Source organism: Aquila chrysaetos, chromosome 23, assembly GCF_900496995.4.
Source record: "Aquila chrysaetos chrysaetos chromosome 23, bAquChr1.4, whole genome shotgun sequence".
Classification (NCBI taxonomy): domain Eukaryota; kingdom Metazoa; phylum Chordata; class Aves; order Accipitriformes; family Accipitridae; genus Aquila; species Aquila chrysaetos.
This window is the reverse complement of record NC_044026.1, coordinates 6,644,364-6,668,677: the sequence shown is the minus strand read 5'-3', so window position 1 is coordinate 6,668,677 and position 24,314 is coordinate 6,644,364. Positions and strand designations below refer to the sequence as shown.

General features: G+C 44.0%; 1 protein-coding gene across 13 annotated transcripts in view; it reads left to right on the top strand.

Moving 5' to 3' along the window:
* MAP4K4 (mitogen-activated protein kinase kinase kinase kinase 4) overlaps positions 1-24,314 on the top strand; it is a 171,410-nt gene that overhangs the window by 132,528 nt on the left and 14,568 nt on the right. Inside the window, exons 14-27 of one of the 13 annotated variants that reach the window (XM_029998679.2) lie at positions 1,883-1,969; positions 2,642-2,866; positions 6,230-6,391; positions 8,431-8,655; positions 9,581-9,687; positions 10,646-10,797; positions 11,501-11,598; positions 11,942-11,950; positions 12,919-13,094; positions 13,515-13,635; positions 14,820-15,011; positions 17,392-17,509; positions 17,778-17,948; positions 22,030-22,173. In XM_029998679.2, coding sequence (XP_029854539.1) covers positions 1,883-1,969; positions 2,642-2,866; positions 6,230-6,391; positions 8,431-8,655; positions 9,581-9,687; positions 10,646-10,797; positions 11,501-11,598; positions 11,942-11,950; positions 12,919-13,094; positions 13,515-13,635; positions 14,820-15,011; positions 17,392-17,509; positions 17,778-17,948; positions 22,030-22,173 — 1,987 coding nt within the window. Of the gene's footprint in view, positions 1-1,882; positions 1,970-2,641; positions 2,867-6,229; positions 6,392-8,424; positions 8,656-9,580; positions 9,688-10,645; positions 10,798-11,500; positions 11,599-11,941; positions 11,951-12,918; positions 13,095-13,514; positions 13,636-14,819; positions 15,012-17,391; positions 17,510-17,777; positions 17,949-22,029; positions 22,174-24,314 lie in introns of all 13 variants that reach the window. The other 12 variants (XM_029998678.2, XM_029998676.2, XM_029998681.2 and 9 more) reach the window with 12 other exon arrangements.

The window sequence follows — 24,314 nt, the reverse complement described above, 5'->3', positions numbered from 1 at the left end:
AAAAACCATCAGAATTGGCAAAATCATCACTGGGGCTGAAAGTCGTTTCTAGGCTTGTCTTGCTGGATCAGTGGTTCTTGCAGGACATGCCCTGTTCAGAAGGCCTCCCAGAGAAGGGCAGCTCTGTTGCGTGTCAGCTTCTGGCACCCAGAATTGGTCAGAGGCACGTCATAAACTTTGAATATGCTGAATTTGAGATGGAACCTTTGAGCTGCAGAGGGTTTTCCTTCCTAAAACTTAAATAACACAATCTCCCTCTCTTACTCTCTATTTAAAATCAGCTCTAATAATATATGCCAGTTCAGGCAGCAAGTATTTCTTAAGTTGTGTCAGTGTGCCCTTAATACATTGAAAGCACAGGTGAGAAACCTTTTAAACTCTGAAATTCAGCTGCTATATTTATGCATGAAATCTGCATGTTTTAAAATCCTTTAGAAACTTTGATCAGCGTGATAATCAGGGTAATAATTACTGTGCATGTACTGCAAAATACTGATCCCAAATAAAGGGCCAAAACTACTGTCCTAGAGGCTGGTTGTAAACTTCCCATTAACTTCAGGAATGCTGGTTTTGGCCTGATATACCTTAATTTTTTCTTATGTAAAGTCACTGTATTTGAGATCATTGGTAATCGTGTTACTGGGGAATTCTATTGTGTTTGTATATATTTCAAAGATTTTTGAGTCAAAAGGAGGAAAGACTAACCAATGGGAATAAATATATAGAAAATCTCTAATTACAGAATAGCAATTTGCTTTTGGGCAGACACCGGGTATTCCCCCAGCTGCTTTTTAAACTGTTGAAATGCTAATTACGCACAGTGCCAATAATGACAAATGGTTAATTGATGTGGCCAAGCTGAACCACTCTGAATTGTTTTGGTGGTTGGTTTTTTTTTTTTTTTTTTTTTTTTTCAGAAGAAAAGACATGCCCCCTCTTAGAATTTTTATTAACCCAAACTATGGCTCAGCCAATGTGCGTAACAACAGTATAGTGTATCTCATCAGTCTGTCACAAGACTTTCTATAGCTCCCATCGCTGTATCACTGATCCATTAATTTCTTTATACATACACTGTAAATGTGTGCGTGTGTGCGCGTGCTTGTGTGTGTGCGCATGCACATGTTACATACTTCCATTAATTGCATGATAGGACGTTACCAGCTTGGGTTTGGTGCTTCAGAGTTTGAGTTCTTCCAGGGGGTCAGGCGAAGCAGCGGATAAACCTCTCGACCTGCTGAGGCTGCAGGTGAAGAGATGGCTAGATCGCAAGAGCGAGCGAGTTTGGTCTAATATCTGTTTTCCTGGTGGATGTTTGTTTGTGTCATAACCATCGCATAATTCAGCAAGGCTGGCGGCGTCTGCTCAGGAGAGGCTTCTGGTGAGGGCGGCAGGGGAGACGGCAGGGCAGGTCCCGACCGCGCTTGGCGGAGCCCCGCTGGGGGAGCTTGCTCCAGGTCTGCCTACACTACGCCTGGCTCTAGCTGTTGCTAACAGTTCATCGCACCAGTGCAACAAACTAATGTTTAATACAACTTGCATGTGACTTTGTATTGGCTGTGTTGAGTCAGACTTGCTGTGTTTTAACTTTCCAAAACCTTCAAGTGCATTTTGCTGCTTCTTGAAACCACTTCCAAAATACGTAAACGAGCTCTGGCCCGTGCCGGCAACGTTTGCAGGAGTGCAAATTTCAGAACAGAAGGGGCCAAAATCCGATGCTCAGGAGGCAGGGCTTCCTAAATTGTTCTGCAGGCACTAATCCATCCTGAAGTGCGTTTCTCGTTAAAGCTGAACTGGGGAAGTAGCGTGTGGTGTTCCACCCAGGGGGTTCTGATGCATTCCTTTTGAATAAATTTATTGCTGGGTAATTTCTATGTGACAGGAGTATATCAGGCGACAGCTAGAAGAGGAGCAGCGGCACTTGGAAATTCTACAGCAGCAGCTGCTCCAGGAGCAGGCCATGTTACTGGTAAAGCACTGTATCTGTTTTGTTCAGTAGCTATAGGATCCATTTATCTGGCCAGTCCTAGGCTTCCCTCAGTCGGGCACAGCTGCACTGACAGTATGACAACAAAGGAGCTTGATTAAAAGGCCATTTATGCTAGCGTCGTGGGCTGACAGGCACATATGAGAAGTGCTGTATGGTCACACTGCTTTCTGGGCAGTAAGAGGAGGCTTTATGTTAAAGTGGAACAGTTCTGGTGTGGTGGTCGAGTTTCTGAACAGACCTTGGCATTCAGTGAAGAACTAGAGTGCTTATGTTGCAGATCAAAAGCACACATGATATGTAAATCCACCCCAGGATACAATGGCCTAGTGTTGGTCTAAATCACTGTTTTATGAACTTTACACTGGATTTAGTATAGATAACTCTTTTTTTTTCCTTTAATAAAAATCAGTTTTGACATAACTCTCCGATCATGTCAAGCTTAGCAGTACACTCTCAACTTTCCCAACATAAGACACATGCCATATTGGTCTAACTTAGCTCTTGGTTACACTTTAACAATGAAATAAATAAATAATAATGAAAAAAAAAAGCAACAACAACCAGAAAGGTGCATTTTTAACGGGATGGATAGGGAGACGTCCGCCGTACAGTCAGTGTCATGTCTTGAATTACTCACGTGTTCTCTCAAAGGAATACAGATGGCGAGAGATGGAGGAACACCGACAGGCGGAGCGACTCCAGCGCCAGTTGCAGCAGGAGCAAGCCTACCTCCTGTCGCTGCAGCATGATCACAGGCGGCAGCAGCAGCAGCAGCAGCAACAGCAGCAGCAGCAGCAGCAGCAAGAAAGAAATAAACAAAGCTATCATACCCCTGAGCCAAAATCCCACTATGAGCCTGCTGAAAGAGCGCGTGAGGTAAGTCCTGCTTGCGGGCAGGAATCTGCTACCTGCTCCTCTGCCCCTGCCTGTTGGCATCATCGTGACTGCAGTTCTGCTATAGGACAGTTGGAGGCCAAAGTGTCACTCATAAGGGGCAGGATATTTTAAAATGTTCGCCGCTGGTTTCCAAACCTGAGGGCTACTTCTGAGTACTTCTGCTGCAATCATTGGAGCTCAGAGTTTTGAGGTATAAAGGGTGGAAAGAAATTCTGGTAGGCTGCAGACTGAGGGGACCTGGTTTTGGAAGCATCGTGTCAGGAAGTTAATCTCATCTGCGCTTCATCAGGCATGTTTTCATAGGAAGCATTGGTGCAGTTGGTGATCTGTGTCTCTGGCAAGTACTGGCAATTGGGAATTGGGAGGCAATTGGAAAGCGCGAACCTATGAGGGATGCTTGCACACAGCACCTCTTTACGTGTGGTGCTTTAGCTCTTGGAAATTTCCTTCTCGTGAACACAAACCTGGTTTTAATTAGTTTCAATTTTGAACTGTTAAGTATTCTCTTCTGAGATCACGTCCTGCTCTTATGGAACTCTGTGGTGCTGCCTTCTTGGACTCTGGGCACTCACAGGTCGATCTGAAATCATCAGAGTGCTGTTTGTTTCAGTGAATGGTCCCCTGTCTTCACTGGTCCATGGGTAACATTGCTAAGCAAGTAATTGCCTCTTTGATGCATACTTGGCTCTCTTTCAGCGGTCTTATATTTCCCTTGAGCACCATACTGCCCACAAACCACTGGACTGGGCAGTACTGGTCAAAGCTCTTAATGGCATTCATCACCAGCATGTGAGAACTAGGTAAACCCATTTTGGAATGAGAACAAAAAAATCCTTGGAGCTGTTGAACAGCTTTCAGTCCACCTTCGTCCAGTAGCGCTTCATTGCCTTTGAAGTATTGCTGTTGGTGCTTGGTGAGCCCAAACTCATTTTCTTGTAGATGCTGTTGTCCACGTTGTTCATAAACCATGTTTGTGCTATCTCATCCATTCCTCTTGGTGGTTGAAGTATCTGGTACGTCTCTGTCTCTCTCTCGGAAGAAGTTCAGACTTGTCCAGTATGTGCAGACATGGAACCAGCCCTCCTGACCTTGTTGCATGTTCCTTGCCCACCTCAGTGGAAGCATAGTGCCAGTCCAGCACTACTGTCCAGCCTGAAGGCTGGCTTTGGAGCGATGCAGAACTGTATCTGCTCCTCGTCTCCCATTTTCCTTTCGGAGTTGAAAAGAAGAGAAACTCCTGAAGATTCAAAGTGTTATATCCTTTAGCAGAACCACTGACTCAGCTATTTTTCTGTCATAGTCTTTTTCTCTTGTGGTTGCTCTAGCTGGAAAGGAGCAAAGCGAAGGCACAGAAAAATTGTGTTAGTAGTCAGATCTTCCCAGAGATTGCTGTGTAATAGTCTTTTTAAAAAGTGTGGTAGAATTATAGCCATAATATCTCGGTGCCTGGCAGTGGGAGCAACACCAGTTAATCTTAACAGCAGGCATTAACTCTGATGTCATTCTTGACATAAAGTAGTGAATTGGAGTGAGTGTTCTGTGCTTCATACTTGGGGGGCATACTGCTCTCCAGAGAGTCTCCATCTACGGAGATGCTGACCATCAGGATGATAAGCCGAAGTGGACTAACTTTCCTGTTCTGGCAAAGTCTAATGCCGATTAGGTGTTTTTTTCCCATTGCAGTAGCAATGAGGATATAAGGAAAAGGACTTCTAAGATTGGCTCTGGGAAACAGCAGGGAGCTTAGAGCAAGAAATGAGACTTAATACCGTTTTCTGGTCCAGAGAGTCAGATGACTGGAACAGGGCCTGTTTTTATCCAGCGGTGCACTCGCTATCGCCTTCCCACTTCTTGCCTGGTTTTAAGGACACATGGCTCATGCAGTTCATGTGCTTTGTGGAAGAAACCTCCTATCATCTACAGCTCGAGACAAGAAAGCCTGTTCCTTCAGACAGAAGGACTTGGGGCTTTTCCTTGTTCTATTCATAACAAGGAGTCTGGCCTGTTTTTTAAACTTTAAAGGATGGCTCTGTGAAGTTGAACATGGTGGTGAAAATGATTGTATGGTGAAGATGCTTGCCTCCATTATTGTTGTACTTCCCAAGACATGGTGTATTTTGTGTAGACGTGGCAGAAGCTTGTCTGCTTGTTCCCACAGGCAAACTGTTACTGTCCTCAAATTTTGGAAAGCAGAGGCAGGTTGGGTTTGTAAAGCAGCCCAGCTGAAGAGTCCTGGAAATTTGCCTCTGTCTTTTGACGCGGGTATATGAACAGCCAGTCTCTCCAGACCATCACTGCTAGGGAACAATTAGGAAACCACCCCAATACTGGTTTTGTGCTCCAGGCACAAGGGTTAAAGCAAATCTTGTGAGTAGAATCTCAACAAATGAAATCAGCCCAAGCTGCCAGTTTGATCTTTCTTTGACGCTTTGATAAAGTGGTGGGAGTTCAGCATTCCTCAGAGGCAGCTCCCCTGGCAGAAACACACATGCTGCCCTGGTTCCAGCAACAGGCTGTCTTAGAAAATGGGAGGATATTTACTTTCTGCCTGGGGCCTCCGTCTGTCTCTTGCCCTTCGTACCTCTCGCTTTGTTCACAACGCTGCGGCCTTGGAAGAGGCAGCATTTCTGCATGGGGGCCTCGCTTGATGTTCTGTTGAGGACTGAGCACTTTCTGACTTAGTCTTCCCCTCGACAAGCACTCGAAATTAGTGTATGATCACTTCTACACCTCCCTGAGAACGAGAAACAAGCTGCTGGGGCTGTTCACTGCAGCCTGTGAGGTCATGTTGGGTCTATCTCATAAGAGAGAGGATGACCAGTCCTACAGTTTCGTACCTAAAGCCGAACAGCTTCCAGTATTACCGGGTAGAGAAGCGTATCCTATCTCTTCTTGTATTGCCAAAGAGACAAATACAGGAAAGCAGATAATCAAATACCATTGGTTGGGTAAGGTGGGTAACTACAGTAAGGGATAGCAATGGGAAATTTACTTTTATATTGTAAAGTTGTTTCTGTTTTCATATATCCTTTTTATTGTCTGTGAGGAAAATACTGGTGGATGATAACTGGTCTAGGCAGAAAGAAGCCCCATAATGACCTTTCACATCTTACTGCCTGCTGTATCCTCTCTTCCTAATGTTTCCATATTGGCGTACTTGCCACTTCAGTGCAGTTCACTCTGTGTTTTACAGTGCTGGTGAAAGCGGTAGGGAAAAAATCCTGCCAAGCCCCAAATGTATTTGGTTTCTTTATGGTAAAGAAAAGGTGGTACTCATCGTCATATTTCTAGTGTAGTTGGTTTTATTGACTCCAGGCTTAACCTCCATTTATTTTGGCTTAGGTGGAGGAGAGATTTAGAAAAACTAATCAGGGCTCCCCTGAAGCACAGTCTAAACAGATGGGCAAAGTGTTGGAGCCACCAGTGCCTTCAAGATCAGAGTCCTTTTCCAACGGAAACTCAGAACCTGCTCAGCCTGCCCTGCAGAGGCCGATGGAGCCCCAGGTAAGTGCCCAGGAAAATCTTGGTGAGCCTGGAGGAAATGCAGAAGTCCCAACATGTTTCCTTCAAATTTGCAGATCTTGGCACTTAGAAAGCCTTGTAAAGGGTAGCGCTGTTACACAAAGCAGCTTATTCAGTAGATTTGCTCTTTGTCTGTTTTTGCTTATTTTATTGATAAACTGATGGATTTGTGGTTTTGGTGGTGGTGTTTGGTGGTTGGGTTTTTTTTTAATATTAGATCTAGATTTGAACTGTTGCATTTCGTTATTATCTGTGCAACAGAGGAATGGTGGGCTAAACACTGGTGACAGTTGCAGTACACTTCTACAATTCAGAATTTGATCTGTGCAAGATATTTACTACCAAAAAGGATGCTCAGGAAAGAAGTGAGCTTGCTTGGTTTTTTAAATTCTTGCAGAAAAAGCTAACTAAACAAGTGGCTTTTAATAGTAGGAGCACTGCTTCAAAGAGATTTACAAAACATGACTAAGAAAAGCAAGTTTGTTGTCAGTAGGCCTGTTGCTAAATAGAGCTCGGTACCACCCCTGGAAAATCAAAAAGAGGCTGAAACCACTGAGCTGTGTGGCTGCCGTCATTCTGTTGTTTCCTAATGAAGAGCCTTCAGATCTTGGCATCTGTATCTCTTAGGAATTACAGCATAACTTTAAAAAGTAACCTTTGTCTAAAACTTAGACATAGCCCATAAATTCTGAGTGATTTAGATGTGCTAAATTAAACAGTATAGTTCTGCATTCAGTTCCTCTGTTTCCATGCAGAATTTTCTTCTCCCAAATTAAGGCTGTTGATGACAGTGCAAGCTAAAACCATCCCTGATTGTGACTAGGTATTGCAACTCTTTTGGGCAGCAGGAGAGTTTGAACAGACGGGAGAGTGGGAGAAATTGGGACAGAACTTCATCTCTTACTCATTAATTCCTGGCTTTTATTCAAACCTCTCTGACTATTTCAAAATATTGGACTTGCATCTTCATGCTCTCTGTGCCAGTTACTTTTAAAGTCTGGGTCTTCCACTCACATTAATGATAGTCAGGCTCTTCAACAGCTGTGTGTATTAAAATTGAGGAAATAACGATCATATAAAAACAAATACAACCAGCCTACTGAAACTGGGATTGAAAGCAAAGTTTTGCTTAATTATTAGGTGTGAAAATAGTGTGTTCCTCAGTTATGACCTTTCCTCCTCCATAGTTTCAGAAATTAACTCTGAAATGCAGGTTTCTGCACAAGGAGGGAGTAGGCTGAAGGGTCAGTATGGATTTCAGTGGAAATCCCAATGGAGGTCCGACTCTGGAGTCACTGTTGTGCCTTCTCAGTATGTGTAATTGAATATGTGTGTGTGTACATGTGTGCGCTTAGTTTGTGTATAAATACGTGTATATGTACAGTATATGGTACATATATGGTGTAAGTATAATATGCATTGTACATATGTATACTATATACAATATATATTATGGGGTTTTTTATATATATTGCAATGACTGTAAAGGAATAAAGGCTTTTGCGTTATGGTCTTTCTCCAAAAGTTTGGAACTGTATCCAGTTCCTAAATTTATTAGGTAACGTAAATGTCTGTTGGTTTGCACATTTTACAGCATTCTTTGATTTTGTACGTTTCTTCAATTGAATATCTGCTTCAAATTTCCCAGCCCACCAGTGCTACCATGAGAGCTGACCAAAGCCCACTGAAGACCGGGGAATGGATGGCAACTTCTGTCTTTAGTGGCCTTTGGACTCAGGCTCACGGTGCAGATATTAGGTCCCCTTTTTTACTGGGCACCAGTGTATGTGTATGTGGAGAGCGTATCTCACAAAAAAATGCATATGTGCTGTATTTTCAGTCTGTTACGTTCTTTGGGCGCTTGCCTTGCTTTTAAGTGCATTGATTCCACCCCACGCTTACCTAATGCCATAACCAATTTGTCTCTGCCCGCCCCACCTGCCTTTATTCTGTGTTAATTGGAAAGCCAGTTATACTGAGCGCATTGAATGTTTTATGTTTTGTTTTCTTGTAAGGTACAGTGGTCCCATCTGGCATCTCTCAAGAACAATGTTTCCCCTGTCTCGCGATCCCATTCCTTCAGTGACCCTTCTCCCAAATTTGCTCATCACCATCTTCGTTCCCAGGACCCATATCCACCTTCACGCAGTGAAGTGCTAAATCAGAGTTCTGACTCTAAGTCGGAGGTACCCGACCCCACCCAAAAGGCTTGGGCTAGATCAGACAGTGACGAGGTGCCTCCAAGGGTAAGAAGTAGAAAGACAGATGTGTGCTATTTTTTTTATTATTAATTATTATTTTTTTAAGGATGTGATACCCTGGGCACTGGGAAGACTGTGCCCTTGTGCCAGCATTGGTAACAGTATTTTGAAAGGCAGATCGTAATGTAGGTGTTCAGTCAATGGGTTAATGGTAATCAACCTTAAGTACAATATTGAAGCTTAATATAAAATTGGCAGTTATTTACAGAATGCAGCTATTTCAGAGAGACAATTTATTATGCAAAGTTAAAAAATCATTACCATATTCAGGAAAGAATTTAAAATATCCCTGAGGTTATTGCTCAGAGTTAATTTTCCTCTTCATCTGTTAGCAACCCAAACTATGAATCATACACATACTTAAAATTGAGATGGAACTGAACAAAAAGGAAACATTCAATATATTTCCTCCTCCTCTCCCCTCCCACCCCCTTCCCGTCCACTGGGATTTGCTTCTTCTGAGTATATTCTTGCTCCCCCACCAGTCTTTGCCTTCTGCTGATCCATTCCCGGGCATTTGTTTGGTTCCCCTGAGCTTATTCTCCTAATTCTCATGCTGTTTCAGCAAATTGCTTTGTGCCTCCCCTGCTTCAGTCAAAATGCCATATTCTTTTTAAATGTCTCAGTAGTTGGAGGGTAGCGGGGTGTGTATGTGTTTGTGTGGTAACTATTAAACACTACTTAATGTTAAGGCTAAACTTTTGAGTTCTCCTCAAAATCTGAACAGCATCCCAACTAAGGCTCTTGGTTTTGTGGGTGTTTGTTTATTGCTTTTGGTCATTGATGCTAGCTTGGACTTAGAATTAAGTGTTGTTAAAATCTTAAGAATATATTCTGTAGCAGGAGATGTTTAATCTTCCTCTTCTGTCTCTCCTCTTCATGGGTTTAACACAACCTTTTTTCTCCCAAGGTACCTGTGAGAACAACGTCCCGATCACCAGTCCTGTCCCGCCGCGATTCTCCACTGCAGGGTAGCGGGCAGCAAAATAACCAAGCAGGTCAACGAAACTCCACGAGGTTTGTAAGCGTACATGTCCTCGCTTTTCTCGAATTGGAAGGAAAAGGCTTATGGGAAGCCAGGCATTTCCAGAGAGCTTTTGGCATTGTCTGTTGGATGTGAAAGGAAGATGAATTTGGATGCCTTTTCAGTAATGATAAATACTAATTTCCCCTGCTGCAGCACACGTGCCAACAAACACTGGCAAAATTTCTTCTTCCCTCTCCTGCTTTGAGTTGCCTGGCCCGTAACTTTAGCAATAATTTCAAAATATCCTTAAGATTTCTGAAAAAATGTGGCCATTCATGAACATCTTGCCTTTTGGTGCAACAGGTCATCGTGGGCATACTGCGGGGCTTATTGGTAGCAGAATTGTTCCTAACATCTAAAAGCAAAGAGATCTCAGAAACTTTCTGGCCTCTCAGCCAGACCCAGCCTTTAAGAGGGGGAGAAACATCCGTGAGCTGTGACACAGAGCATCTGAGGTCAGGAAGGAGGAGGAAGGGGCTGCCTCCAGAGCTCAGCAGAGCAACATGGACAGGCCACCCTGGAATTGGCTCACTGGACAGGGGTGAGGGTATACTGAGAAGGACAGGCAGTGATGTCTTTTTGGCTTGTGCTTGGGTGGCCAGGGCAATTCTGAGCCAATTTTAAACCTGCTGCATGCAGGCTGAGAGAACTGTCCACTTTAGGTTAGATAAGTAAGAATGGCAGGTAGACAGTTTCAAATAAAAAGAATACCTTACACCCACCTAACTTTTTTTTTTTTTTTTTTTACCATAGTAAATAAGGTAATAGATATTTCAAGGGGAGCCGCTGCCCAGGTTGTGAAGCATCACTGATGCCCTCAGCTCAGTGTTAAGTGCTCTTTCAGATGAGTTATTAGCAAAACACTGAAGAGGAGTGATGTTTGAGTTTAGAAATGGGAATCTGAAACTGAAGTGTGTGACAAAGACTTTCTTCCCTCCCCTGATACAGCAATATAGAGCCTCGTCTGCTGTGGGAAAGGGTGGAGAAGCTCGTACCAAGGCCGGGCAGTGGCAGTTCTTCGGGTTCAAGCAACTCTGGCTCACAGCCTGGCTCCCACCCCGGCTCTCAGAGTGGGTCTGGAGAGCGGTTCCGGGTGAGATGTAAGTCCTTCCCCCACCCTTCATAATGTTGCATTTCTAAATTAATTAAGTTGTGAAACACTCAGTAATGAAGGATGATAACCCTCACTGGGAAGGATCTTGGAGCATGCAGTATCAAAGATGGGTTAGCTTCCAGTACCCCCCCGTTGGCTGTGTGTCCTTGCTTGGGAAAGACGGTAGGCGCAGAAGTCATCGTGAAAGTGTTTCATTATTCTTTGATTCACATCCAGTCACTGTGGCATTTTCCTATGTGCAAACAGCCAAGTCTCCATGCTCTCATAGCTCCCGTCCTCATGTGTGCCAGGGCACATTTTGATGCTTGTTGCCTATCTCCTTGGCAGTTATTGACGGGGTGCAGACTGCTACAGCTACGTCTCAGCTGGGGTACACTGGATGCTGATGCAGTTTTTCCAGCTTGTGGCCACACTCGAGTTACCCTCTTTGATTTACAAGTGTGTGACAGTTTACTTTGGCTTCAGTCATAGGTCAGCTGCACCTATACAGATCACAGCTTCCATTGGTTTTTTGTGTAGTCCTTCGGGGACGATGTAACAGTGAACCAGTGAAACTTAGGTCTTGCTGTCAGGCACTGCCTGATAGCCTTCTCACCTCTCTTCCCTACTCCAAAGTGAAGTAAGAAAACATGTTTTAGCTTCCTGCTAAATCTTTGTTCTCTGTTCTTTCGGGGTCTTGACATATGCAGCATCATCCAAATCAGAGGGTTCGCCATCGCAGCGTCACGAAAGTGCACCTAAAAAGCCTGAAGAGAAAAAGGAAGTCTTCAGACCTATCAAGCCTGCTGTAAGTCGCATCCACTTTTCCCTGTCCCACCTCTCTTTCAGGTAGGCACAAGAAGTACAGTGTGAGCTTCCATTCATGGTGCCATTGGGGGTGAACTTCAGCTGGAGTTGGAGTTTGTATCTGTGGGCCTAGCAGCATGTCCTGGGCTCTGCAACTGCCTGCACACATCACAGTACTTTAAACATTAGAATTTGCTCTGCTTCTGGGATTGATTTCTGCTCTCTGGTCTTCTTCCTTCCTAACCTTTGCCTTTCTCTCTTTCAATCCTGTGCTTCCTTCCTGGGGCTGGACCAATGATCGTGCATTTGACCTGAATGTGCCAATGCTGGGCTGAATGGTGCAGGGAGAAGTGGTAAGACCTTAAATTGTTGCTATTTTCTGGGGAAGATTTCTGACATTTTCTTTATCTGGCTGCTGTTACAGTTGATTATGGCTCCATGTCCAGTTGTATCTGAGGATCACAGTGGGTTTTCACAGTGTTTCCAACTTTCCTTAAAACTTTTTTCTCTTGCTATTATGATACTGCACTAGCACCCAAATCTGTCAGTTAAAGCTGCTTTCTTAAAGAAACATAGAGGTTGGTCCTTCACTTCTCATAGTATAATGTGTGAAGTATTTGCCATAAACTGTGTTGAGCTAAATAAAGCATAGCTACACAATTGAGAGCAGATTGGACTGACTGCAAACCTGGTTTGCCCACACTCCAGGCTGCAGACAGAAAAGCAGCTTACGTCCCATACTACTTGACAGTTGTGTGCGACTGAGATGGTGCTAATGAATCTGACTTCTCAGGTGAACTCCTTAGCGTGGATCCATGCAACTGGAGATGGATCAAAAGGTTTCAAGGAGATCAGCTCTCTGCGACTGTGCCTTGGTTGGCTCAATAATTCTTAGGATCTTTCTGCTACCTTGCTGCCTAGATTTCTTGTGCTGGATGCTATTAACCTGCAAAGTTTAGGAAAATGAACTGTGACAGTCAACCACTGTGTGAGAGTGGGTCTGGGTGCTTGTATATGTCCTTCAGATGGTATAATGGGATAAACTGAAGTCATAATCAGATACTTTGGATTCAGAGTATGCACGTTTTTCTATAAGATGGCAAGGCCTCCTTAGGTTGACTCTTTTGGTGCTTTAATTTATCAGAAAATGAGTTTGGTAACTATCAGGAATGAATAAATCAAAGGAAACAATACTGCTGGGGCTATGGAAACATAGCAGTGGACAAGTGAGCAAACTCAGGCACTAATCCTGTGGGTTTGTCTTGCAAACTCTTCTCCTCTCTTCGTTGCAACATCAGTTTTTTCCTCCCTCTCCCATCAGGATTTAACTGCATTGGCAAAGGAATTGCGAGCAGTAGAGGATGTGCGACCTCCACATAAAGTAACAGATTATTCATCCTCAAGTGAGGAGTCAGGGACGACAGATGAGGAAGATGATGATATGGAACAAGAAGGAGCAGATGAATCTACATCTGGACCAGATGATGTCCGAGCAGTGTTAGTTCTTGTAACACTGTTTTGCTTCTGTTTTCCCTCTTGGGGGGTTGAAGGAAAAGGACGTTGGGTATTTTGGCTTGTATGTTAGTTCTTTCAGCTGACAACAATCTTATGAGCAAGACATAGCCTTGTATGTTCACATTTTCAAACACTGAGGGTAACCTTTTCAAAAAGTAGGCTTCTATAAATTGCGTCCTTTCCCTCTTCTTCCTTGATTTGTTATAAAACAAGAAGCGTTGTTTAACAAAGTCCTGACTTTTTTTTTTTTTTTTAATAGAGAAGCTTTTCTAGGCAGGCTATGTAAATATTCCACTCTGGTCCCAATATAAATCAATTTTGAGTGTGCCTTGGTGTGGGGCAGCAAAAGCTGGGGCACGAGTGCTATTATCTCACTCCATTTATTTCTTGTCCGGCAAATAGGTCAACGTTGAACTTGAGCAATGGTGAAACAGAGTCAGTGAAAACGATGATCGTCCATGACGATGTGGAGAGTGAACCTGCCTTGACTCCTTCTAAGGAGGGCACCTTAATTGTCCGACAGGTATTGCTTTTCCTTCCCTGTGCAGTGCTGCACCTTTTCTGTGCTCATTAACCCACTCGCTCATTCACCCATGCTGTTTCTACATTATATTTGTTGTTCGTATTATCAAGACACAGCTGTAGTGAATTTCAGATGAGCAAGATGTTTGATGCATGCAAAGAGGAGAGTAGCCCTTCACCCCTTGCTTCTGTTTTGCATGCTTTCCAGTGACACCCATGGCAGCACCATGCAGAGTACCTCAAAGTCTGTGGGAGAGAAGGGTAGAAAAGCTGCAGGTGTGCGGAGCAAGTACCTGGAGCAAGAACTTAGTTTAGTTTTACCATAGAACCAAACGTGGCTCTCAGGAGTGGGGCTGGGAGGGAGGCTGGGGGGGGAGCGTTCAGGGTTTTTAAATTGTTTTGAACCTGTAGTTGAGGGCATACAGACCAACCAGATGACATACACACACATGTACATACAAATTCATGCAACAGTTAGCGTGGGGGAACAGAGAAGCAAAATAGGTGGCGAGGCAGAGAATGTGGACAGAGCTAGAGCGCTGTGTTGTTGCCTTTGATTCTGAAAATACTGCATTCTTGTGCCTCTGAAAGATAACGATTCCCTGCTTTAAATGAGCTCGTGTGTTAATGAGCGTGCTAGCTTATAGGAGTTTCCTCGGTAATCACATTTCTGAATTTCACAACTGAATGCCAATTTCTTAATTGAGCCCTGTGGTTTGAAAATTAAGATTTCATGCTTATTGTTTTAAATAGTTAGCTGAAGGCATTCACCAGACAGTCCAAGCTCATATCTGTATAGGATTTAAGTTAGTTTTAAACAAAACAATAGGGGAAGAAATCCTCCCCCCACCCCCCAAAATGTGCTTGTCCGCATTGTGGTGAAAGACTTACCAGTGCAGTTACTCTTCTGTTAATTAGTGTAACTGGCTGTGCAAGTCAACCACATGAACTAAGCTTTTGCCTGCCGGAAGAGGTGGGAATTTGTTGAATTCTAGTAGCTCTGCCCACTTCCCCTTTCCATCCAGGCATCAAGGCATGTATTATATCAGCTTATTTTTAAAAATAAATTAAAAAATAAATGTAAAAAGGTAGGAAGCGAGCGAGGGAGAGAAGGAGAGAGGTTGTTAGGGATATAGACCTTTAAGCAGCACTTGAGCAAGACAAGTGTGCCTGTTTTTTCTACAGAGTACAGTTGACAAAAAGCGTGCCAGCCATCATGAGAGCAATGGCTTTGCCGGTCGCATTCACCTCTTGCCAGATCTCTTACAGCAAAGCCATTCCTCCTCCACCTCCTCCACCTCCTCCTCCCCATCCTCCAGCCAGCCGACACCCACCATGTCCCCACAGACACCCCAGGACAAGCTAACTACTAATGAGGTATGTCTTACACCACAGCTGGCTGCTTTCGTAGGGTTATAGCAGCATTGCCTAGTAGCTAGTTTGCAAAGGAACTCCAGCCAATCTCCCCTGCTTTTTTTTTCTGTCACCTTTGTTCCCACCTCCCAAATAACACATTTCAGTTCTGTGTAAGAAGCCCTTAACTCTAGAGCAGTCCCACGCCAAACTTGCCAGTTTACTATTTTTGCTTCTTCTTAGTGAGTCATTAATTGCATGGCGTACGTTTTAAACTAAACTTGACTACTGCATTTTCAAGCCAATACTCTTTTTTTAATTCTGTTTTATTCCGGGAGCAGGCTAATTGCAAGCAGTGTGCCTCTTAAAAATTAGCGGTTACTTTTGGCTTTGTCAGTAAAGGCTGGGCTAGTAACTCCGCACGTATGAGGAGCTGCTTGTGGAAACTCACCCTTTGGGAGAGGAAGCGGCCGTGGAGGGATTTTGCTCTTTAAAGCTTGCCACGTGGGCTGGGTGAACAGATCAGGTGTTGCCCGGGAGGGTTGTAAAAGCCTGGGGTATTGTTGTTTTCAAATAACGAATGGGGGGAAATCTTTGGGTTTTTTCCAAGTACGTGTGTACTCTCAAAAGCAGCTGTGCAAAGATGACCGTCCTCCACCCGCACTGGTTGCGTCCAGGTGGAGAAGCAAGGCTTCGCCACGGGGGAAGCTCCCTCTTGTGCTGTCCTGGGCTGATCCCGGGACGGTGACTTCCCTTACTCACCCAGGGCTGGTGGGCAAGACCGGTGCTTCACGTGTGTGTAACCCCTGCCAGCAGAGGAGTGTGAACGAAGGGCATTATTTGCCCCTTCCCAACCCTAGCAGTAAGCGAGGAGCCTGGCGTGGTGGCTCTGCTCCCGGCTGGGTGGCCAGCCTGGCTTTCGGGGAGAGCCTCTTTCTGTACGCAAGCAGGAGCGGTACAGGGGGAGCAGAACTCGGTGAAAAGAAGCTGCTGCTTCTCAGGGCCGTCCTGCCAGGTAGGCGTGCAAGTGCTCGCCGTGAGCTGGGTAGGCTGATGGCAATGCACGTGTTTACCGCAGGATCAAAAATGCTTCTGAACCACGTAGCAGGAGGGTGGGTGGGAGGGTTTTCTCCTGGAAATTGGGTTAGCATACTTAATTTTCGGCTATGCTTCATTGGTCTTTGATCTTTCTAAAAGCACACTCTTGTAGATTATAGAGATCAGTTGGTTGATGCAGAGATACGCTTGCTCATTATTTTGATCTAAGCAATAAATAAGCAGGGTTCAGTTAACTCCGCTTGGGAAGTGAAGGCTGTGGCAGTGGCTGGTGGCGAAGGAGTCTTTCGGTATTGAGCTGTGCCGGGGAGTGATACGCTCCTCAGACCCATTGCTATTTTTTCTGCAGAGAGTAGAGGCTTAGAAAGATCAGAGGTTGATTAGTTGATGATAAAGAAGTGTCTCTAACTACATTTGCATAAAGCTGAACAAAAACCCAGTACTGCTTGGTATAATTTACCCACATGCATGCCCTTTATCTATATATATACTTTTTTTTTTTTTTTACTTGTCCCATTCTGCTTCAGTATGCAATGTTGTGACTATAATACTAAACTGGCAAGGGTTTTTAAGTCGTTCCATTTCCACTTTTAACAGCTCATTGTTTCACTTGTCTTCTTCCTTTCTTTATGTTTTTTCATGTTTAGACCACATAACTCAGCAAGCACCAGTGATTTTATCCACTACATATTCATAGCTTCATATCACCGTTTGCTACACCTTCCACACTAATGAGCCCCTTTGTTCGATACAGGTTTAATATGTTGCTTTGTCAAATAAAGGTGGAAGAACCTGCTGCAGCTTTCTGGCAAGAGGCTCAGTTTAAACAAAATAGGGAGAATGAACAGTAGTGGACATTGAAACATAATCCATTGTAGAAGTGAATGCTCGATCCCAGATGGTTCTGATTTTGTTGCACAAGCCAAGAGATCAAACTTCATAATTTATTAAACTAACTCACTTTAGGACATGCTTTATAAATTCAAAAGTTGTAGGTAGTGGACAGTTTGCAGATAAGATAGTATACATACATTTAAGCAGATTTTTAAAAAAAGAAACATTCCCTCGCTTTGTGCCTGACTGTAGTGGCCACTCCTGAAAATCTTCGCTAGCAGCTGAGCTGACAGGGACGACGATTTAGCTAATTACATTTTGCTGTAACATGTGCAGTGTGCATATGTATCTAGTTCAGGTGTGGTGCCTGCAGTGCATTGTGTATCTGTAAAGGAAGTATGAACGCTTGGGGAGGCTCTGTAGCATAATTCTGTAGTGACTTAAAAATGTTGGTTGTTGTTATCCGTGCTTTTTATTGTCATTAATATTAATAAAGTTGAAATTTACATTGCAGACTCAGTCCGCTAGTAACACACTCCAGAAACACAAATCTTCCTCCTCCTTTACACCTTTTATAGACCCCAGATTACTACAGATTTCTCCATCTAGTGGGACAACTGTGACTTCTGTGGGTAAGTAAAGTAGCTGAAGACGACAATTGAAAAAGGGTTCAGTGACTTCAGTGGCTCTTTAAAATACTTACGAATGTTACCATCATGCTTTTTATTTGATTTGCAAGGGATTGCATAGTTTATTTCTTTTTCCATTTACATTTCTTACAAAAAGAAAGACTTGCTCAGTATTCTCAGTTACTGATTTGGGTTGTATGGTGTAAAGAATATATGGCCAGAATTTAGCACTTGAGGGATATTACATGTACTTTACTTTTCTCTTTTTCAGTAGGATTTTCTAGTGAAGCAATGAGATCAGAGGCAATAAGGCAAGACCCTACACGGAAAGGATCAGTTGTCAATGTGAATCCCACGAATACGCGGCCACAGAGTGATACCCCAGAGATTCGCAAATACAAGAAGAGATTCAATTCTGAGATACTGTGTGCTGCCTTATGGGGTAATGCAAACCTGTTCCTCCCTTGCCTCCTGCACTTCTGAAGTGCAGATGTGCCACTATGAGCTTACAGTCTTTGAGAACGTATCTCTGAAACCATAGCTGTTTTCTCTGCGTTTATTCAATGCTTGTTTACATCTTTTTCTTGCAAGAGCTGATTACATTATTATATTTTTTACAGTATGTTGCTTCTGCTTTGATATGATTTCCCACTGCTGTATACATGCTTCTGATGGCACAGTTCAGACTTCATTCAGCCTATCAGGATGTCCTTTTCAGCTCTCTCTAAGCCCTGCTAGTACATCTCTTGCAGCTTTTGGGAGCTTGTAGTCATTTTTGCGTTGTATACCTGGTGCACACAGGGTATTTCTTTTGAAAAATAATCATCTTCTTGAGCCTTTTGCTAGTGTGTTGTTGCGGACCTTGATTAAGATGTGTTTTGTAAGATGACTTTCCACCTCAGTCATCAGTTTATATAGGAAGGAAGAGGGAAAAGAGAAGAGTAGGAGGGATGTTTTACAGTGTGTGACTGTGGCTTGGTTTCGTTAAGAGTGGTTAGTGCAGAGAGAAGCCGGGTATGGGATGTCAGCTGACCAAGTGTGTCTGGCCACCTTGTCACAAGGGATAATTTATGTTGGTGTCAGACAGTTAGTCAGGATCCTGCACTGGTGGAAGGCTTAGAGCAGTGCTTGTTGCCTGCTACAATGTGGAATCACTGCTACAACACCCAGCGAAAGCTTTTCTCTGCTGTGTCATTTCTTTCTTGGCCAGAACCTATGGGGCCACCTGAATTTTTTCATTATCTAGATGTTAATAGATGATGCCTGTGTATGTTACGTACATATTTATCTAATATCCCTGAACTTAACAGACTGTAAGTGCACATGCATGTCATTTTGAAAACTATGAAGAAGAGAGTTGGCCATTCCCCTGAGTCACATGATGATTGTATAGGTAACACAGTGTACTTCTCTTGTTTACATTTTCACAGCGCTTTCCAAGGCTTTAGTTCTCTTTTGGGGTTATTTCCAGCATTTCTTGTTTCTCAGAACAGCACTGTGGTCCTATCCTTCTAGCCATGTCAATTAAATACCTCTCCTTACACCTTATCTTCCTATCTGCTGTTTTCTTTATTTCCAGAATTTACTGGTGGGAATTTTTACCCCAGTGCTATTTCTGCATGTATTCCTATGAATAATTATCTGATAAAATGAAGACTTGCGCAAATGTAAACTTTCAGGCTGTGATAGGGCGAAGACAGAGAAATCGTATGGGATCAGTAAAGATGACTCATGATTTCTCTGATCTGCCTTGTTTTGCCAGTAGCAATTTGTGTTAATGGTTTTATATTTCTTTGATCTATTTATCTGACTGTTATGGTGATTTAAAGTACAGGTGTAAAATCCTAGAGGTGTTTTACAGCTGTAACAAAGCGTTTCATTGTTGAACATTTAAGGCCAAGCTGATGGTGATGCAAGCTGGTACACATGCTTATTTCTTGATAAGGTTTAGCTTCCTTTACTTTAAGCAAATTAAGCCATTTCATGGTGATGTTTCTTACTCAAAAAGAGGGGGGGCTTGCTTTGCTTTGTTTTGCTTTGCCTTTACCAGTGCTAATGCCATAGTATCTGGCAGGTTGCTTTAGGTTTGTGATGCTGTTTCTTCTAGTTCTGAGTGGTGAAAGTCAACGTTAATGACACGGATGCAGTAGCATAGGTTTTTACACCCAGCCTCCGCAGAGAGCGTTTACTTTTTCAGGAAGCATTTCCATTTGTTTGAAAAACCAGAACTGCTTAATTGTAGGGTGGCAGTAGAAGAGCTCTGCTGGCTGTGAATAAAGACAGTGCCTGCATTTTAAAATACAGGCACTGCTTGCCACCAACATAGTACCTCATTAGTTTCATCTCAAAATGCGTATAGCTAAGGAAAGGGGTTGGGGACGGGTGTGCATGTAAACTTGAAGCAGAAGCAACTGCACCACAAAGGCAGCAGAGGAAGAGATGAGGGTGGAGGTGGGAGCAATTGAGCACCGATGTGCAAACAGGGGAAGGGACCCCGAGGGAGCAGGTTGCATGTGGCTTGCTTTGAATTGTAATCCACGCTGGAAAAAATACAAAAATAGATGTCAAAGCTGAATCACTTCCAGCTTTAGTCAATGGGTCCTGGAGCTGCAGGAAGGACACCGACTACTGGACGCTTCCTTGGCTGGTTTGGTGCTGCTGCAGCCTGTGCCGAGCCCTGACTCAGTGCGTGCCTCGCTGTCCCTGCTTCCTTCTGCTGCTTCCCAGTTTGAGGATGTCTCCCAGTACGGGAGATGGACCGCGTGAAACTCCCCCAGGGCGAAATGCCCCTGGGGGCCGTGGGATGGGATCCAGTGGGTGCAGACCCATGTGGGGGATGCAGAGGGAGGAGGAGGGCAGGAAGGGGACGGAGGAGATGTCAGCAGGGGAAGGAGAGCCTGGGAGAGCAGCAGACCCTCTCCCAGGACAGGCTCTGTGCCTGCCGGCATCCGTGGGCTCTCCTGCCTGGAGGAGGCAGAGGAGGAGCAGAGCAGCAAATCTGAGCAAAGAGATGTGGTGGTTTCTGGGGACTGCTAGGACCTCTGAAGTTTCCTTACTTGAAAAGGCAAGAGAGAGGAGAACGGAGATGTGTGATGGTTTCCAACCTCTCCATGGGCTACATCTGTTTTTCTCATCCATCCAGAGGCTTTTCAGAGTGGCCCAGCACCAGCAGCTCAGGCCCCTTCCCCATCATTACCTCCTGCTGGCTGCCGCTCTGCTCCCCCCTAACACCCTGTCCCCTTGGGGAGACACCTCGTGCCCCCTGGCTCAGGGTGAACGTGTCCTCCCTTTTGCAAACCGCTCCCATGCCTGGTAGCCACGGTGGTGTTTAGGTACCGTTCCTCATCCTTCTTCAATACTGTGAGAAGGCATGTCACTGCTATAGATGCAGACCGCACCGAGACACAGACTCGTGTGTACTGAGCCCACGTGCCGCCTTAGGAAAGGTTCATCATGGGATCAGTCCAGATGATACATCCATTGGCACTGGTATAGCTGTATCTGGGGATTAATTGTCTGACTAGGGATTAAGGCCATTAAGCAATATAGCTATGATCATCTTGTGTGAGTTTTGCTTTTCTCATTTCGTTATTTTATCATGCTTAAGGAGGACAAGTTTTACTTTGGGATTGCAACACAGAAGCCTAATAAAGCGAGTCATGTGTTTGGTTTGATTTCCATTCCCTGTACTGTATCTGACCTTTCTCTGCACAATTTATGAGCTCCTGGACTGAAACAATATTGCAAATAAATAGCTACAAAGTTTAAGAGTAATAATATATTAATAGATTTTTAAAACCTAGTCTTATATATGTACATATATTTATTACTAAAAAAATGTAATTGATTTTTAAATACTAAGGTTTTGTGGACTCTTGGAAAGCGTGCCAGCGGATGTTTGGACTTTTGCATGAAGAAACTGGCCTACTGACTTTTCTCATCTGTATTTGCTTGATCTTTAGGAGAAGTCTGTGGAAACACAAAATTACTATAATTCCTCTAGTTTTAACATTCAGATGGAAAAGGTTGTTGGGTAGCTGAGGACCAACCCTGTGCCTATCCTTTTACAGGAGAGCTGCACCACAATCTCTTTCTTCCAGTGGGGACCAAGCCCTTACCACTGCTTTTTTGCAATGTCCTTATCAAGAGCATCCTGTTACCAGCCCCCCTACCAAGAGCTAATACATCTTCGGAATAGATAAGCTTGGGTACCACTTTGTGCCTCACCCCTTCTCCAACATCAGAGTGCCTTTTTGTTTGGGAATTGGTGCTCTAGAAAGCTTTCCATGGTCTACCAGTTTTTCACCCTCTTGAATGCTGCAGTTTGGTGTCAGTAGTCACTGTGGGCAGGTAACGTAGAGAGCCTCTACACCATGAGATCTTTTAGGCTGCAGGCAGCTGAGACCCAACCAGCAGTGGTTAGACCTGCTTGAAACAAGACAGTTGCTATATCAAGCACCAGTTGATCAGAATATGTGGGAAATCTGCGTACTAACTTGGATCTTTGGTTTTGTTTCTTCTAGGAGTGAACTTGTTAGTGGGCACTGAAAGTGGTCTGATGCTGCTAGACAGAAGCGGTCAGGGGAAGGTTTATCCGCTCATCAATCGAAGACGATTCCAGCAAATGGATGTACTTGAAGGGCTGAATGTCTTGGTGACAATTTCTGGTAAAGTTAACTGTTCAACATGATTTTTTCCCCCATCTGGCATGGCATGGCTGAAAGCTTTTCTTGGCAGCCTGTGTGTTGAGGGGGAAGTCCTGACGTGACTGAAGTCAGTGGGTTTTCCATCATTTCACCTCTCTGAGTCTACAGTTTGTTTCTGCAAGTGAATCATTTTCCACACAACACCCTGTGCCTACTTGCTCCCTGTCCTTCCTCCTGTGGGGTGGCCTTTAAAAATGCTGCATGCATAAGTTAATGCTTTGTGAAGTTTGTAAAAATGGCATTCTTTCCCTCTGTCGTGATTACTTTCAGGCTGGCATCTTTCTAACCAAAACATGATTTGCTGCTTGGTTTTAAAGACAGCTTGTGTGTCAAAATCTGTAGAATGGGAAATGCTGTTGCGAAGTAGGGAAAGAAGAGTGATGAGCAGTGAGTGTGCGTGTGTTTGCGAGAGGGGAGTGCAGTGTGTACGTGATGTGGAAATTACCAGTGTGAGAAGGCAGAGCGGTGCAGCTTTTGGCCTTGTCTCTCACTGGGTGCAACTGCAGATGGCAAAGCAACGGGAGATGAAGGGTGGTGGTGATTGTTGTGTTTGTTTTGTGCACGCTGATGAAAAATGTGTTTTATGAAGCTTGAGGTTCCAGACTCTTTGGCTCCAGAGAGTTATTGCATAAGGTTATCCTGCTGTTAAGCAACTTGATGTGGTGCACTGTTAATCTTTCTTCACAGGTGTCATTCAGCCATTTACCTTCCTTTTGTTTTGGTTTCTTTGTGAAATCAGCCTTTGCTATGCTGCGCATGTGTGACAGGGAGAGGGTGTTAAATGAGGTTTCTCACAGTGGCCCCTGTGTCGTGGTTCAGAGCTACCCAAATTTTTTTTGAGGCTCCAGAACCCCTCTGACTCCACTGGAGGAGCTCTCTGACTCTCCCAACACTTGTGCAAAAGGACACACGCCTAGACAATTTAATGCAATTTTATGCATTAGTGGTGTTATGCTGCTACAGGTCCAAAGAACTGTGCCCGTGCTGGTGTTGTCAACACGGGACTTCGTTTCTGTCTCAAACAACAGTATTTTATTGGCTTGTCGCTTGCTGTGTCCTCAGCTACAGCTATGCTGTGAAATCTTTAAAAAGAAAAGATGAATCAAAGAGGGTTTAAAAAAAACACAACCTGCTGTGTCCTTTTGATGTCTAATGCTGTACGTTAAAATGTAAGCTGTTGGAAAAGCACCATTTGATAGGGTATATTCTATAGTAGACCTTGTAAACAAAAATATTGTATAATCCAACTTGTGTAAAATCTGTTGGTTTGAAGCATACCCTACACAGACGACAAGTGTCTGTGATTCAGTGTTGCATGTAATTGTTTTAGGTTTATTTACGTTTGCGTCAGTCATGATCGGAGTACCCTGACACATCCGTTTTCTTTGTTTCCTTCAAAACTATTGCTTCCTCTGTGGAGACATGATACATTAACCCTTAAGAAATCAGCGGATCTTTGGCTGGTTTATGCCTTTGTCTCTGTCCCATCTCCTGTGTTTTATGGGAGGTTACTGGAGTACGAGGCAGGAAAGAGGCATCCCTGCCCACCGAGAGGTAGGGCTGGGGGAGCGTACTTGGCAAAACCGTCATGCTGTTATGCCCAGGCTCCCCCTTACGTCCCTCTTTTGGCTTCTGCACTGCAGTTCTCCATTTAAGCTACTCTCATGCTGGACTTCCCTTAGTGTCTTTCTATTTGCGGTGAGTTGCTCCACCTCTCCAGGCAAACTAGGAATGCTGAAATGAGGTCATGTTTCTGCAAACAGTCCGTTTTGGCAGATTGGTTATGGAGCTGCCTCTGAGCTTTGTCCCAGGACTGCTGCCGCTTCGCTGGGAGCGTTGTTCAGCTCCCTACGGCACACTTGGCCATATGTTCTCTCAACTTTTTCAGGAAGTGGTGTGCTGACGGTGGTGAGGTTTGAAAGGTGTCACCACATTTGTGTGCAGTGCATTAGGATCTCGAGGGGATTGTCACCTAAAATTGATTTTAATATACACTCTCGAGTCTGAAAACCTGAAATCAAGTCTTTCCCCAATTTATATCTGCAATACAAAACTTTTTGACAACAAAGCTTTTGATACTGAGATACTGATACTGCTACAGC